The 17,872-nt window shown below is 36.1% G+C and overlaps 1 protein-coding gene and 2 long non-coding RNA genes across 3 annotated transcripts; all 3 read left to right on the top strand.

Annotated features, from left to right (window-relative positions):
• Positions 1-288: 288 nt before the first annotated feature.
• LOC128491143 (uncharacterized) lies at positions 289-3,404 on the top strand. The gene is made up of 3 exons (XR_008354013.1): positions 289-327; positions 3,185-3,245; positions 3,336-3,404. It is a non-coding gene; the product is annotated as an uncharacterized LOC128491143 (long non-coding RNA).
• A 2,419-nt stretch (positions 3,405-5,823) lies between these two features.
• LOC128491144 (uncharacterized) lies at positions 5,824-7,247 on the top strand. Its single transcript, XR_008354014.1, has 3 exons — positions 5,824-5,845; positions 6,611-6,709; positions 7,206-7,247. It is a non-coding gene; the product is annotated as an uncharacterized LOC128491144 (long non-coding RNA).
• A 2,011-nt stretch (positions 7,248-9,258) lies between these two features.
• Positions 9,259-17,872, top strand: LOC128491135 (lymphocyte cytosolic protein 2-like). Its single transcript, XM_053463344.1, has 6 exons — positions 9,259-9,361; positions 10,009-10,070; positions 11,001-11,077; positions 12,791-12,868; positions 14,316-14,465; positions 17,665-17,872. Exons 3-6 carry the CDS (start codon positions 11,003-11,005, stop codon positions 17,788-17,790), a joined length of 429 nt encoding a protein of 142 aa, XP_053319319.1. The 5' UTR covers positions 9,259-9,361; positions 10,009-10,070; positions 11,001-11,002; the 3' UTR covers positions 17,791-17,872.

The raw sequence follows: 17,872 nt of genomic DNA, 5'->3' as shown, positions 1-17,872 counted from the left end.
AATGCGTGTGCTGTACAAGTGTACTGATGATAACATTAAAAAAAAATCTAAACCAAGAATTGCTCTAATAGACTATATTTAAAAAAATATTGAAAAAAAATCTGATAAGCTCTTGAGAAATGTACAGATTGTTTGTCAAAAAAGAATAGAAGCGAATTAGTACTCTATCCTATTATTTCAACACATCATTATTTTATTTTGATTATATCCCATTTTACATTCATATCTTTTTTAGATAGAGTACCAGCTAGTATTCAAACTCCACCCGAAACTCCTGTAAAAACCGACCCTGGACGTTCAACATTTAACACATTTCATGGTAGCAGAGTAAGTAATCTTTTCAAATATTCAATGTGCTTGGTAATACTGGATTATTTGTATAAAATGTATTTACAAACACTCATACAGTCCATCAAATGCAAGTTTATATATAAAGTAGGTATATTTCAAGTTCAACATTTTCTTAAAATAACCTATAGGAGGCACAGACATTCAGGTCCATGGACCCCATTCAAAGCAATGGGATTCTGATAGAATGTAGAGCAGTCCTCCTCTTATTAGAAAATGCTCCATACCCCTACATCTTTATGAAGGAGCTGAGATATCATTGTGTATGGTATAGTGTTTCTGGCTGTGTCTATGTATTTTTGCTGTAAAACACATTCAGTATATTTTTTCTGTACTTGAAATTGTCCTCATTCGTTTTTGTTTTGAAATTGTCCTCATTCGTTTTTGTTTCTATTTAAAGGAGAATTATATGAGCAAACTAGGGGTATAGCTATTTGTATCTGGGATGGTGGAAGACTACTATTCTCCCCTAAATCCTTACTAAATTCACCAGATATAATGGTAAGGGATTTTACATATTCAAAAGATTAGCAAAATGAAGCGGATCTACTAGAAATCTGTTCTAAAGACAAAGGTTTTAAGTCTTAATACAACAGAGGACCCAGCTGGGATACCCTTCTCTAAGATAGCAAAGTGGAAATAACACAGAAAATCATGGAAAATGATAAAACCAATTTTACAACATTATTTATGGATCCACGTTAAGTAAGTTAACCTTCTCAAAGTGCACTGCTCAGGGCAGTCTTAGATGCAGCTTTAGTAAGATTTAGTGTTATATTTCTTCATACATCACAGACACCTCTGATTGTTTTTCACCACACTGCCTTCTTTTACTTGTTTAACTTGGAATGGATCATCAATCCTTTGCGTTTATTGCAACTACTGCAACAATAGTTTGAAGCAGCTTTAAAACGTCCCTGCTGTAAGAGTTTCTCCAAAAATGTTACCTTTGCTACTTCTGGTTCTACTGAATTGACTGCAGTAATTACCTCTCCAGTCTCAGGGAGCTGCAGTTGTGGTTCCCTCTGCCTCCCTCTAAGGACCAGTCTTCAGATTGCATCTGTGATTCTCACTGCTCCTCTCTACAAACTAGTCTTCAGATTGCAAGCAAGCATCAGTAAGGGAATATGAGGGCTGTTTTCATGATGTAGGTGGCAGTTTTTGGTGACACAGACAGCAGTCATGTAGAATAGGCATGGTGATTATTATATATGCATTATATATAGACCAGATAGTGGGGTGACTTGTGATCAAGTAAATATAGTATTGGTTTACATAATATATCAATTATAATACAGTATTAGAAAATTCACTTGGTGTGACACTTTTACAACAGCTTTAGCAGCCTTAGTTAATGCACTGAAAGCATGTAAGGTATGCCTTTCTGCAAAAAATACAAATGCATATTACAACAGACAGTAAACGTTATAAAAACAAGAACAAAACTACTATGGAAGTAAATGTTCATTAAGAGTATTTTTTAATCATGTTTATTATAATGAAATAATACTATATACGCATTAAAATATAAAAACTAGAATTACCAAACCAGCCTTCAATTGTACCTTGATGAAGACCCTGCTGCGCCAAAATGTTGGCATTAGCACGTTTGACAAAAAACTCTTTATATTATATTTTCCATTGCTTATTTATATCAACAATACACTTTCTTAGTTGCACATGACTTGTTAGCAAAGCTCCCAGCACAATGTACGTAAACTCATGGATATGGCAATTGGCCAATGGAACACATTGAGGTAATAGTAACAAATAAAAGTAAAAATAATAAATAAGTAATAAAAATAAATATAAACAGTGCAAATGCCAGGTTCCTTATATTATGAATAGCTTTCCATAAGTTAAGAAGAGTGTCTCCTGCCAAAGGATTCTACATAATGTGGCTTATTGGCTAAAAGTGGGAATTGACAGGAGAATCCGCAGGACATTGTGGCTTCTACTCACTGTATGAAGAAGGCCCATCTGAATGAGCTTCGCCTGCAAAAATAGGTTGTTTGGGCCTGGATAATGAATAATCAATGGGTGAGGAGGCTTCCAGGAGATCTCATTGATTTAGTTGTGTTGTAGTGTTCTAGGGATGGAGTCTCCTGCCAAGGCCTGCTTTAGTGAATAAACACCAATGGGCATGCCAAGGGAGATGGGCCAACAGAGTTGAACAAATAAATGATTTCTCTAACTTTTATACACTACGTGCAATGTATAGTTATTATTTTTTCATGAACTTGATATGAAGCAAAAAGTTGGATTTCTATTTCTCCATGCCTCTTTTTTTTTAAAGTTAATTAGGGGTGTTTATGATGAATATACCTAGTACCACTAGTGTGTGGGACCAGGAGATCACTTAAATAATATGAACTGGAAGCAGAAACTTTATTATATTTTGTGAAATATTTATATATTTTTTTAATGTAAAATTTACTTTGTAGCTCTAATAATTTAATGTTCATAGTTATGTAACACAGGAGCACATTCTTTTTTGGTTGTCTGCATGATATAGGCAGGAATTGGCATTACTAACTGTTTTTATTCCCTGGTTTTACATTACATATATTTCCAGAATATAAGAAAAAGTAGAAGTACTGCTTAATGTATCTGTATGTAAGGTGTATTCTGAGAATATAACATGGGTATTGGAACAAAATGTATATGATTGCTGAACTCTTTCTGTTGGTGTCACTTGAACCAAACCAAATGCTTCCTGTATTGTGTTCCAATATTATTTTGTCTTAAAGTAAATTTTTTTGTTTTATATTTATCTCATTTATAGTGTCCTCTGAATTCTACAATTTAAATGTTACATTTTTTACAACATATTCAGTTTTCAGGATATACACGTTCATCAATCCCAGACGATAACTATAGCAACAAACTGTCCAAACGTAAGTATAATTATAGTTGATTAAAAACATCTGGTTCTTTAGTATTGTAGCGAATTTAGGCATCACAATATTCACTTCTTTTTTTTTTAGCCTTTGCTCCTAGTGTAGACAGACGTACCAAGCCACCGATTCCATTCCCTGGATCATCAAATCCTGGAAACAGTGGTGCTGTTGCTGGTATGTATTTTATGTAACCAACAGGTTTCTATTTTAAAGTGCCCTTCACATTAACATCAAGGAACTTGACATTTAATGCAGTAAGTAAGATGATTTTTATTTCTATACAAACTATTATGATGGATTTTACTAATAGTTATATTTCTATACTGGAGTATTTGATCTGTTCATAAAGACACCGGACATTTATGTATGTTCAACAGCGAAAATCTGTTTGAGCCAGAGTTCCCATTCAAACGTGGAAAAGCCACATCTTTACTCTTAAACTGTCTAATCCAAGGAGCAATTGAGTAAATTCTAATTTTACTTTTTTTTCGATAGGTTGAGAAGCTGCTAATCTTTCTGTTAGCAGTATTCAGCCATTATTTCAAGCATACTTACCAGTGTGATTTTACCTTTTTTCTAGTTAGGAAGCAGCAAGAAATTTAACTTTTCTTATACCTTCAGAGAAGCTGCTAATTGGTCTTGGACTAAGCAGCAGGTTTCTTTATTATTTATTATAAAATTTAGAGGAGGTCACTTTTATTTTCCTTCTACTCTTGTCATTGATTACTGTGGGCTCATTAGCTTGACTTATCCCAAAGTTTCTCCCAGATGCTTCTGTTTTCTCTAATGGGCTGTTCTTTTTCTCTGTCTGTCCTTACATTACATCTATGCCTCTATCCCTCTAGTTCTAGTTTATGACTTCTTATTCTAACATATCTCTTCCTTTAAGGCAAACATCTCTCCTATACTTTGTTAAATCCCTTTATGCAGGGGCGTAACTAGAAACCTCAGGGCCCCGGTGCGAGAATCTGTTAAGGGCCCCCCCCCACCCCCAACCCATCTATCCCTTTCTCACTATCTACCCTCTCCCTCCCTACCCCCCCTTCTCACGATCTCCCCTCTCCCTCCCTAACCCCCTTCTCACGATCTACCCTCTCCCTCCCTACCTCCTTCTCACAATCTCCCCTCTCCCTCCCTAACCCCCGTTCTCATGATCTATCCTCTCCCTCCCTACCCCCTTCTCACAGTCTCCCCTCTCCCTCCCCCTTCTCACAGTCTCCCCTCTCCCTCCCTACCCCCTTCTCACAATCTACCCTCTCCCTCCCTACCCCCTTCTCACGATCTACCCTCTCCCTCCCTACCCCCTTCTCACGATCTACCCTCTCCCTCCCTACCCCCCCTTTCTCACGATCTACCCTCTCCCTCCCTACCCCCCCTTCCCCCCTTCTCACGATCTACCCACTCCCTCCCTACCCCCTTCTCACGATCTGCCCACTCCCTCCCTACCCCCCCTTCTCACGATCTACCCACTCCCTCTCTACCCCCCCTTTGTAGGTCACTTACCGTCACTTACTGTGTTGGGAGCGTGAGGCATTTGTCTTGGGTGCCGGCGCTTCACTGCTGAGCGCCGGTATATGACGTCATATGCCGGTGCTCAGTGTGAAGCTCCGGCACCCGAGACAAACGCCTCACGCTCCCAACACTGCACTCTGGGCAGCGCTGAGGCAAGCGACAGCGGCAGCGGCGGGGAGCAGAGGCATCCTGGATTTCTGTCAGCCAGGGGGGCCCAAGAGTTGCCAAGCGGTCGTTTTCAGCAACCGCTCGGCACCCCTTGAGCCCCCCTGACCCCGGTAGTTCCGCCACTGGCTTTATGTATTTATGTATTGTACATATTTTTATGTATATATTTTGTTTTTGTCATGTCCTCTCTCTAGTGCCGTATGGGCACACTGAGAAGTTACCCAGGGGCCCCACTTTATAGAGGCCCTTCAGCATTGGCACTACCTATAGGCAAGGCAGGTGCCAGCCTAGAGCACAAAACTACTGGGGGTGCACTGTCTTGAAAGAGTCTTTAGAAGAAGGCACAATGAAAAATATGTAGTCACATAATCTTTTGGGCCCTCAGAGGCCTCTATGACTTTGTATTACTTTTCTATGTTGATCAAATCAAATATGTGTGTTTTAGTTAATGCATATTATTAAGATTGTGATTGTTATTGTTTCAAATTTCTTCAGGGAAAGGAATATCCAGCAAAGTAAAGGTACATTTTTTAAATCAATTTCATAATTATTTTATAAGTTATTATATGAATTAGAAAAGGTTATTTCCTTCTATTATGGTCTCCTTTTAGACAATATATCATAACAAGAAATTTTCTAAAACATCTGCAAAATATGCAAGAACTAAAAGTGGTACTTCAGAATTTAAAAATACTGTTGTAAACTGGGATTCAAGACAAAATGTACAGTATGTTCTTTTACATGCTTGCATTTATGGAGCCATGTGTTCATGCTAAGTGAGTCAATTGGTTTAGTAGTGATCTATGAGAAATACAAATTGGGTAAATGGCTAGTTAAAATTGAGGGAGAAAGAGAATAACTTGTGTATTACATGCCTTTTTTGTTTCACTTTATCAGGTTTTCATGGAAACTTCAAGGTAAGAGAATTAGTTCATTTAAGGGCTAAATCAATTATTTATCGTTATCACTGCACATCGAAAAACAATATTGTATGCATTTTCAAGAGAAGTCCTATGGGAAAAAGTTTTCTTTGAACATTAAATATAGTACTGCAGGAAAAGGCTGGCACCATTGGAAAATAATGAGCTCTAATGAGCCCCTCTGCAGGATCAAAGTGAAAAGAGTTCCCCTTTCTCTTGAAAAAAAACATTAAAACATTTAAATATTTTAAAAATAGTAAAAAAAACTTAAGCAAAATAAAATTAAAAAATTATAAATATGACATCATAAAGAGACCCCTTAGATCTTTAGTGAAAAAAGTGTGAAAAGTATTATATATATATAAAAAGGAAATAAAAACAAAAAACATTTTTTTTCAATCATAGTTTTTATTAAATATGAAAAAATAGTTTACATATGAATTAATATTTACCAGTAACTTTTTTTTCTTATAGGGTAGTGTTATATTCAGGCTTTTTCTTTTTTTCCTAAATTGATATTGAAATTTTGGGGGGTCGTCTTATAATCAGAGTCATTATATATATATATATATATATATATATATATATAATAAAATAATTTGATTTAAAAAATATTAAAAAATAATAAAAGTGAAAGGTAAAATTGCAATGCTTCTACTCGTAAGTGTTTTTAAGAGGCTGACTAAAAGTACAGTAGTTATATATGTGACCTTTTTAGAATTTGTTGCTACTAATGTAGAATTAATGTATTCTATGATTCAGACAACAGAGAACAGAGGAATCACCAGACCAGCTGCGAAAAAACACAATACCAGCTGAAAGAAGCAATCATACTGTTGGAACAAAACCTCCTTTTCCAAGGTAATAAAGTATAATATGGAAGAGTGAAAATTGCTAATATACAAAATATATAATATCATTAACACATGTTAAGACATACTGACACATGAGAGCTTACAATTGATGTTGCAGTACAATAACACAGAAGGTGATGAACTGTATTGTAAGGAGGATTTGATTGTAACAAGGATCATGTGTAGAAGTCAGTGATTCTCAAAGGGCCCGCAATTTTAACTAGTGCCAGCTGCCTGTATCAATGGCACACCTTCCCGCGGAGCATGGTTAACACGCTATTAGCCAGTGGTGGAGCCAAGCAGTTGTGCAGAATGTTTTACAAATTAATGGAAAACGATGAGACAATATAGAAAGAGGATGGATCTCGCCAAACTGATATTTAGAAAAGCATTTACATTACAAATATTTCTATAGCTCCTTACTGATTTGTAAAGCATCACAATTACCATTGTCCATTGCGTAGGAAAAATAAGGTTATTAACCAGCGTTTTGCATATTTTAGGAATAACTTGACAGCCAATGACGTATTGCCTTCTGTAAGTAACTAATACTATAGTTACATTCTTATACATAATTTATTCAGTTACATTGTCTTATTTAAAGCATCGATGTTGAAGAGAGTAAAGCTTTTTGTTTTGATGGCACACACTCCTGCCAAGTAGACTTAGAGATCATCACACACACATATAGGCCCTAGCTTTGTGCATAAAGGACAATTAGAGAAGTCATGTGAAGAAAACACTGACATCATTGTCTTGATGATGGATCATTGATCGTTGACCACCTTGATTAGAGCAGTTCCATGGAGTGACTGGAATGGACACCAGACTGTAGAGGGTCCAACACAAAGTGAGAAGATATAAACTATGTCTATTGGGATCAACAATACACTGTTTAGAAGCAACAAGCAGTTTAGATGCAAAAAGTAAAAAAAATATTGTATAGCAATTTAAGAGAAAGTTTCCATCTACTAGTTACTTTAATGTTTGTATACTTGTTACCATTTTTTACCCTTCAGACATTCATAGTGTTTTGTTTGTTTCTAGGTGAATAATGATGGTATGTGAAAGCAACACTGTATGTATGTCTTAGTTGTGATATATGTTGTATTAGAATAAAGAGGAGATAAGTTGGGTCTTGACTAGGAAAGGGTGCATTGTATGTAAAAAAAAATTAGAGTCTTAGGTGAAGATCATAAAGGAAATGGATAGGATGTAAACAAAAAGTTGTTACAGATGTGAGTATACATATAAAAGGGCAAGCAACAAAAGTAGTGCAGTAGTGAAGGGGACAATGATTGAGGGAGGGGTGGCGTAAAATTCCCATAAATCCCAAAGAAAAATACGCATGAACTGTTAATACTGGTATTTAATTATGTGCTCAAAATACTGAACTCGACAGCAATAATCAAATAGAAAAATCTAGTACGAATCAAGTCCACACCTCCATGTGATTGTATTGGCTATATTATCTCCAGATAATGGTAATTAGCCTTGTAGTAAGAAACAAAAAAAAAAAGAGAAAAAAAAAAAATATTAATATTTATATTAATAAAATTTCCTGCACATTCTCAACTGTGGCTTCCATGTTATAAAATCTAAAGTGCCCCCATGGGCGGATCCGGGGGATGTAACAGGGTACATTTTGTGTGGTCCAGAAACAGTTGAACACTGGTATTACTCTGGTAATATTTTGCTTATGTTTTCTTTATTATTAATGTTTATTATTAATGTTAAATGTATAAATTGTATATATTATAAATATATAATATGTGTTATTAATATAATGGTAATTAGCATTAATTAATGGTAATTAAATGTATGCACTGGTGCATTTTAGATTATTGATTGGGATTTTTTTATGTGACAAATGCAATTGATAAAACATCAAAGAGGCATCATAGATTTGTAAAAAAAATACTAAACAGCTTTAGCAAATTTTTACAGTGAATTTTACTTATTTATGTGTGACTGCCTAAGTGTGTGTGAGAGAGAGACTGTCTGAGTCTGTGTGAGTGTGTGTGACTGCCTGAGTCTGTGTGTGAGAGAGAGACTGCCTGAGTCTGTGTGTGAGGGAGAGAGACTGCCTGAGTCTGTGTGTGAGGGAGAGAGACTGCCTGAGTCTGTGTGTGAGGGAGAGAAACTGCCTGAGTCTGTGTGTGAGAGAGAGACTGCCTGAGTCTGTGTGTGAGGGAGAGAGACTGCCTGAGTCTGTGTGTGAGAGAGAGACTGCCTGAGTCTGTGTGTGAGGGAGAGAGACTGCCTGAGTCTCTGTGTGTGTGAGAGTGCCTGAGTTTGTGTGTGTGTGAGGATATTTTAATGCATCTAAGGGCATAAATTATGTATAATAACGTGTGTTCTAAAAAAGAAGCTTTTTTCTGGATGTTTTGTGATTACGTCTTTTTAGTTCAGTATTAAGAACACATAATTAAGCATCGGGATTAATTGTATATAATACAAATAAAACTGTAAGTAACAACTCCGAATATCTTGCAATTTAAAAATATTGTTTTATTTTTTGTATTTTTGAGAATTGTGTTTTGTGTGTAACAGATCTCCAAAGACTCCAAAGTTCATCTCGTTTTTCTTCAAACACCTTCCCTCTAATATCACAAAGAAATAAATCCTCTGGATCTGTCACTTTGCCTTTTAAAGACAGGTATGCTATATTGAGCAATATTTCACATTTGTATGTCTGAGATTTGGATGATGTGTCAGAAGGGACTTATCTCAACAGTCAACGATGATATTTTAAACTACAGTTCTGGCAGACGGTAACACACCAAGCATGTCTAATAAACATAGCTATTAAAGTGCAAATTGTTACTGGAGAGAGCCAGTGCTAGCACAGACCTCCATAACACTGTCCATATGTTGGGGTTATAAAGGCACAGCTCATGAGCTTACATTCTAAAAGAAGTATATAGGTAATTGAGACAAATGGAAGGTCAAAAGGGGCAGAGGAGAAATCAAAACTAGTTGAACAAGGTAGGCTAGGTGAAGCAATAGTTAAATCATCAGAGTATATGTGAAAACAGGATAACATCAACTTATTAAACACATTTTTTGTAATTAAAAATATATGTCATTAGTACATGTTCATTCAGGGAGGAACTGCAATTTTTGACAAATTATATATCTTACAAACTAATTAAAATGTCATAATTGTTAAAAAAGGGTCTAATTACTAATTAGTGAAAGATTGTCTCAATTATTGCTAAAGGAATAAAAACTAACTGTATAATGTTTTTAACACATTACCTACCAGAAAACAATTTTTAACTTTGTTAAGAATTTTCGTAACAGCTCCTCTCCAGCACGTTTAGTGCAGACACTAGGAAATGGAAAGCAGTCTTCTTATAAAACAGGTAAATAGATTTTTTTCATTCTAATACAGTATATAATTTTTAATTGACTATATGGGTTTACAAAGGTCGATTGCTCACATCAACCCTATTTCCCACTCTTTACCGAGAGGATGGTGGGTGACTGGAACAGCCGCGGGAGAAGTTAATGGATCAACAGAATTTAACCCCTTAATGGCAAAGCCCGTACATGTACGGGCTGAAAATGCATTGTTTTCAATGGGTTTAGGGACCGCCCATTGTCCTTAAGGGGTTAAACATGCATTTGATAGGCATGAAGTTTTATGTTTTTACAGCAGGAAATGCACATACTAGGTGGCTCAAATGGTTCTTTTCTGTTGTCAAATTCTGTTCTGTTAACCAGAGAAGATACTTCCAGATTGGTCATGTGATATCAAGCAGATCAGATAGGTGTGTTTGTCATCTAACTATGCCACATCATTAATGATGTAGAGCAAGCATGGGGAGTACAGGTGAAAGGATAAATGGGATAGCCTTATGCGGGTCTCTAAGTGCAGCAAAGAAGTCCATAGATCCCAGGCAGATGCAGGGCATGAATGCATAGGCAATTGTGTCTGATGCTGAAACACACAAGAATGAAAATGGTAATCAGGATCCAGCAATGGTGTCTGGGGATTTTTTAATTATTTTTTTTGTTTTATAAAGGCAGCGCTTCTGCTAAAGAGGTGCTTTTTGTGTTTTTTTTTAGTCTGGTAACTTAAAACTTGAAGTACACTGTCAGATTGGTTGATAACAATTATCTTTGGAGTAAATAAGAATTTTTGTTACTTTTACAGGTGACATTGGCATGGGAACTTGATAAATTTAATGCAAAATATATGTGCACATGCACGCATACGTACTTTTCTTATTTCTTGTTATTTTTTTCTCATAAATACTGTCTGCTATTTTCAAGATATTCATATTTTTCAGAAATGTCTTATGATGGCAGACCACCAGTCCCAATTCCTAGCAAATGTAAACCACAACAAAATCAAACCGAAAATGAGGTATGTGTATTCTTATTGAATCAATGTCTATGTGAATCTAGATATGTAATTCTGTGAATAACATACAGGTAAGATGAGCTGACTGATGGCAAATAATGAGCCAAACCAGGTCTTTGTTTGTTGACCCATGTGTAAGCCAAGCTGGACTTGCCTGTAGTATAAGCATAATCCTTGCATGTACAGAGTTAAAGCTAGCAAGACTTCTGCTCACATTTCTGCACTCTTGTGAAGTCAGACCAGTTCAAGTGTTTGGCTCACTCAGTTATATTAATAGGAAAGTGAATATGTGCGCTAAAAATTATCAAATAATGTCTAACAGTAAAAACACTGTGTAAGATAAAAAAAGATACTCCAAACCTATCTCAACCTGTGTCCCCAATTTAAATACAATGGGTAACCTGGATCCCTGCTCCCAAGTCATTCAAGCCATCTGTGTATAGAGCACACAGTTCTACGACTTGGGATAGAATGTCCTTAATGCTTTATCCACAACACGTTTCACCGTTTGCAGGCTTAATCATATTAATGTTGTTATTGAAAAACTCTCAAACTGAACAAACGTGGTCATCCGGATGTTACTTCCCTTCAAATCTGCGCTGGTTCATGAAAATACCCAGTGTATAAATAAGTATGTAATAGAAAATAGAAAAATACACAGTGTAATATTGCTGTTTAAAAATAAGTGTAATAAAACGTGATTGGTTCAACTCACAAAGAAGGCTCCAATTCAATAACGTGGAGCTTGGCAAGATCCCAGAAAATAAAGCATCAGAATCTTCTTGATAACAGCAAAAATACTTTAATTCAGTAGTATAATCCAATAATAAAAAGGCATAAGCAGCAACAAATGAGATAAGTCAGTGGGAGCTGATGATAACTAACCAACTGAAGCTTGGGGGCACACCAAAATCTCCGGTAACTAGACCACACACTCCACCGACAGAAACAGACTATGGTGGCGCTCATGAACCCTACCTCAAGGTAAGCAAAGAGCAGAGATCTTCTTAAGTGATGCAAGCAGTCCCAACACACACACTCTAAAACCAAATGTTCACATAAATGTTCTAACACTATCCACTAACAACCACATGATAATAACACTCTATGTCCATACACACACTAACATCATAGATTTACACAAAGTCTACCACCTTACGCTAACAACAAATGCTAATGCCATACAATTTCTGTGTGAGCTGTTGCACTATTACAGTGGAGTACGTGTGTTGGATATGCTCACCTTGGTATGCCCCTGGGGAAAGAGGCTAAAAAAATAGAATGGAAGTGAATAAAAAGATAATACTTGGGAGACAATATATAAGAGACAAAAAAAACTGTGTGAGAGGTGAGAGAAGAAAACCACAAAGACCATATGTCTTATGTATTCTACAGACGCCTACATGTGTAGGGGTGATTTGTGCAGCATTTCTTGAACATATTTTGAAGAGCTATGAATCTTGATTTAGATGCCTTTTTTTGATAATGTAGAAATAAAAGAAATTGGCAAACCTCACATTTTCAGTGAAAAATACCTCAGTACTTTTGATTAATGTTTTAATCATATTCATACCTCTTGTCTGGAAATACATAAATCATATACAATGCTTGTACAGTAGTACAATGATCTGTTTTCTGTTGATAATCATAATCATAATCTTCTATTATACTCAAGTCTGTTTCCATATTATTAAGGCATATGTTCTTGTGTTTTAGAGTCTGTTCCAGTATCAGTGGTATTCTGGCAGCATTTCAAGACAAGAAGCTGAGAGAGCTCTTAAGTCAGTTAATCAGGTAACACGCATATATAGTGCTTATTAATATTGCTTATTTCTAATCCATTCGAATTTTCTATTAAGTTGTGACTTTGCATTGTATTATTTAATTAGGTCTAGTGAGCCTGTATAAACAAAAACTATAATTGATGTTTTTCTTCTGAAAACAATGTTATTCTGATTTTTAACAGCTGAAGCAGAATTTAGCATTACCTAGACCTAATTAAAAAATATAATACAAATTGAAGAGAATAAAGCCAGATGTGTTTGTATATCTGATGTTGAATGTATCCCATTCTAAACAGGTGATAATGAGGCTGGTCCACTGCTTATATCAGTATAACCTACCACCTTGGAGATAGCTCCAGTGTAGTATATGTCTAGGCCAGAATTGAGTGAGCGGCAGGAGTCAGCCATTCAATGTGGTGGACCTGTGTGGTTCTAGGTATCCAACTGAGATACCTCCTGTAGGAAGCTTCTATACGGTGATGGGCATGTGTTTTCTTTATTGGAAGAAAGATAATAACAATCCAACAATATTAATTAATCAGCTTTTCATTTCCAAATATATCTGAGGTTAGGAGGGTTCTCCCCCTTATGGCCTAGGCAGAGACACCCTACTATGGTATGTCATGTCCTGCTCCTCCGCCCATACCTGTACCAATGCCATAATGACACTCCTCTTCCCACAATTTCCTGCCAACACAATCCACTCACTAAAAATAAGTTGCTCACACAGACACTTGGTCCTAATGAATGCAACTTGGCAATTCAAAAAGTGTAAAATGTTTTAAAGTAAAATATGGTTAATGATTTTAGATGCATTGCTTGTGATCTGTGCACCTATAGTCTGAGATGCAAATATATATATACAATACAAAAGTATTGGGACACCGGATTGTTACACCAAGATTGCATTCTAAATACTTAGACATTAATATGTCGTCACCCCCCCACACACACACACACACCCTTTGTAGCTATAACTTAGAGCTTCCACTCTTCTGCGAAGGCTTTCCACTTGATTTTGGAGTGTTTACTTGGGAATTGTTGTCCATTCGTCCAGTAGAGCATTTGTGACGTCAGGCACTGATGTTGGATGAGAAGTTCAGTTCTGTTCCCTGTTCCAGTTCATTCCAAAAGTGTTTGATGGGGTTGAGGTCAGGACTGTGTGAGCCAGTCAAGTTCTTCCACACCAAGCTCATCCAACCATGCCTTTTTATACAAAAGTCTGTGTCATCTGCTCAATAACATTTCAGCACCTTCTATTTTGTGAACCATTCTATCTATATACCCACAACTCATGTTACATTTCACTATGGTTTCTAGGTTTTGTATGCCAACAAATTTTTTTTATACAAAATAAGATCTTCCCTAAATATTAAAAACAGGTTTTTTACCTCATTTAAGACCCCAAGGCATTCAATTATTTTCACTTTCTTATGTTGTCTCTATTTCTTGTACAGGATGGTACCTTTCTGGTGAGAGACTGTTCCCAGTTAACGACAACACAACCATATGTGCTTATGGTCTTATACAAGGACAAAGTGTATAATGTTCGAATCCGCTTTAATCAACAAGATAATGTATACTTCTTAGGATCTGGAGGGCAAGAGGTACTGTCATCCTTTTTTTAAATAATTTATTTTACTTTATTTTAATATTGAATTACACAGAAATTGTTCTAGGAGTTTTTAAAAGACCAACATATTATTTTTTGGAACACGAGACACACCTGATTGTTAGATCAAACTTTAAAAAACTTTGGGGCAACTTTAGGACACTTTATACCTCCACAGACTATTATATTACATAATTTCAGAATTACTAGTCATTACTAGTACTATGCAAAAATGTTCATCTTTTTATTGCACAAATAGGTATAAAATACCCTTTCTGTATAGTAGATAGTGTTTGGTTCTGAAATAAATACATACTTGATGGGAAATTGACAATTGCTCATCATATAGCATAAACTTTATAAAAGACACTGTAATGAATTAGCCTGGTGGGTATTGTAATGATTATAATACCCAGTTTTGTTGATGTCATTGTTATGGCACCAAAGACAATCATCCATAATATATATGTAGTTGGGGGGGACTGAAGAGTCAGTCAATGAAATGTAGTTGTATCTGTGTTGGTCTATAGTTATGGCATGAGAAACAAAATTGATCTTTATATGGTGTCAGGATGGTTGGATATGGAAAACAACCCTTACGAAAAATTACTGCAGTTTTTCTGAAGTAATACTGCAGTTTTTTGGACATGAAAAAACTGCAATACTGCACTTTTACTGCAGTATTACTGCACATTTACTGCACTTTTACTGCAGTATTACTGCACATTTACTGCACTTTTTTTTATATTGCAAACCTACAGTTGTACTTCAAAGTACTGTAGCTTTATTTCATTTGTACAAAAATAACTGCAGTACAACTGCAGTAAATGTGCAGTAATACTGCAGTAAAAGTGCAGTATTGCAGTTTTTCATGTCCAAAAAACTGCAGTATTACTTCAGACAAAATGCGGTATTTTTTTTGTAAGGGAAGTGCCTCATTTGGATTTTAAAAGTAGCAATGTTTGATAAAGCTAGAGCAGATGGAATGTGATTTTTGCTGGACCTGAAGTTGACAAGTGGACAGGGGAACAGAAGGTCGCTTGTTTTCTGATCTGCTTGGTTGAAGAAAAAAAAAACAAGGGATATTTGCAGATCATGGGCTGCAACTGCGGAAATGTTTGCTGAAGGTAAAAAAACACACTTTGAAAAGCTTGACACATACTGCAGTCTCAAGACAAATATTTGTGTGCGGATTTATAAAAAAAATCATGGCTTCACACAGTTCGATAAAAGTCACACAGCTACACCTAATGACAAAAAGCTGAGTTTCAAGACCGGGGTGATGTGATAAAGGGTAGGATTTTAATGTTATCAAATTCCAAAGCATTGCAGAAACAAATACTTCTAGAGGATGATCTAATGCTCCGCACATCAAAATTGTACGTGTGAAATGCCAAAAGACAATAGGGAGCTCCACATGATGCAGAGACAAAATGAAAGTTGCCAGGATATAATACCAGCAGAAATTTACACCATGTTGAAGAGCTGGAAAAGAGATGGTGTGGTACAAAATAAAACCAAGAAGTGCGTTCTGAAATTTTATTGAAGTTACAGAAAATACCAATATTTTTTATGGCTAATAGAGGTCTACAAGTGAACTGCATACTTGCAAAAACAAACTACAACAAGCTGGCAGACACATTAAAACTGGTCTAGAAGGCTCATAGGTCACAGGTTGGATATTTTCTGTAAATGCTTTCTATGCAAATTCGAAGGCAGAAGACAATAGCTGGATTTCAATGTGGTGGGTATTGCTGAAAATTCTATGCTAGGGTTAAATGCACCCTGACAGTTAAGATTTATTGAAATACTAATGACTTAACCAGAGTGATCCAACTATAGCGATCAAGGGCTCACCGTTCAGTTGTGTTTAGCAGGAGTGTACATTAAAAAAGATGTTTATCTTTTTTGAGAATTTTTGAGAATTTTGTCTCAAGAAAAGGACCAATTGCAACCAGAAAGAAAAATGAATAAAGCAAGAACTAGAATGCTTGAAGGATGTGGGGGTGTTTGCAAATGTGGTTCAGCCCACAGTGTGCGTGAGCACTATGTAGAGAAAATTTATTCTGGCTGTCTTCACATGGATGTACATGCAGAAAACAATTGAGAAATCGTGCATGAACTTTACCATTTGCCAACTTCAGGTGGTATAACATGCAAACTGCCTACTACTAGATGCACCAACTTAAACTGGATGAAAGGAAATAACAAACAACATTTAATTTGCCATTTGGAAGAACAAAAGCATATGAAATCATAGAAGGTCTGAAAAGTGTTGAAATGCCGAAAATACCTGAAAGGGCATGCAAAGGACTGTAACATAATCAAAACAACTATAGTACCTCCTGGTTGTGGATTCCTACAAATAGCAGAAAACATTTCAAACCAAACAAAATATTTTTCTTTTCCTTCTAAACTATCATGATACCCTAATAGATGAAAAGACTTCACCAACATCAGGGCCAGACTAGGGATAACGAGGTGGACCTGGTACTTTAAGACCAGCAGACATCTAATGACATCAGCTCGGTCTGCAGCCGAACGTGACAGGCCGCTGGTCATATTTTTAAGCTTAAGCATGTCCAGCATGTGGCCGCACACTACAGAACCCAATCTGTTGCTGGACTGGCAGATCGGGAGTATGCAGAGCGATGCCGTGCAGAGTTGTAGCCAATCTCGGCCTGACCAACACAGCTGTTAATGAGCAGAATTTTGAAATTGGTTTTGCCTTTAGCTTTTGTACAACTTGCTGCCAAACTGCTAAACTACCTTTCAAAACTAAATAAAAGTACATCCGTGGTCTTGGAGTTACACCACTAAGATCAATTGTAGATGGAGACAGGGTAAATCCTGTTGTAGTTTCTGAGTTGTCCACTTATGCACAAGGAGAGTCAATCAACACCAAATAAACGGAGGGTTCGGTTCTCTAAATATGGACATACATTTAAAACTCAAACCTTAGTAAAGTTTGTATTTTGTGTCATATATGAATAGCATTTTTGTACCACTGAAATAATGCATTGTATTTAGTTTTTTACATTCTTTTATTTGTTATGTGTTTGGTGTTTTTTTTTTCTTTAATCCCTTCGTGATGATGGGCAGCCCCAGGTGTGATTAGAACAATGCATACAGAATAAAGTAATTTATAACTACAACAATTAACCATAATATATTTGTGTGTTTTTGCCACCTAGGCTTTCTCCTCTGTGTCTGGAATTATTGATTACTTCCAAAAAACTCCTCTTCTTCTTATTGATGGGAAGGACCGCTGGTCCAGAAATCACTGCAAGCTTCAATTTGCTGCTAATCAACTGGTTTGATCACCAAAAATAGAGATAATTCTCTAATGCTAAATGAAACATATTGTAAAGGCTAACAGAAAGGTTATGCTATGCTTGATAA

Source organism: Spea bombifrons, chromosome 4 (assembly GCF_027358695.1).
Source record: "Spea bombifrons isolate aSpeBom1 chromosome 4, aSpeBom1.2.pri, whole genome shotgun sequence".
NCBI classification, from domain to species: domain Eukaryota; kingdom Metazoa; phylum Chordata; class Amphibia; order Anura; family Pelobatidae; genus Spea; species Spea bombifrons.
Note: the sequence above shows the minus strand (reverse complement) of the source record. Positions and strands in the feature narration are given on the sequence as shown.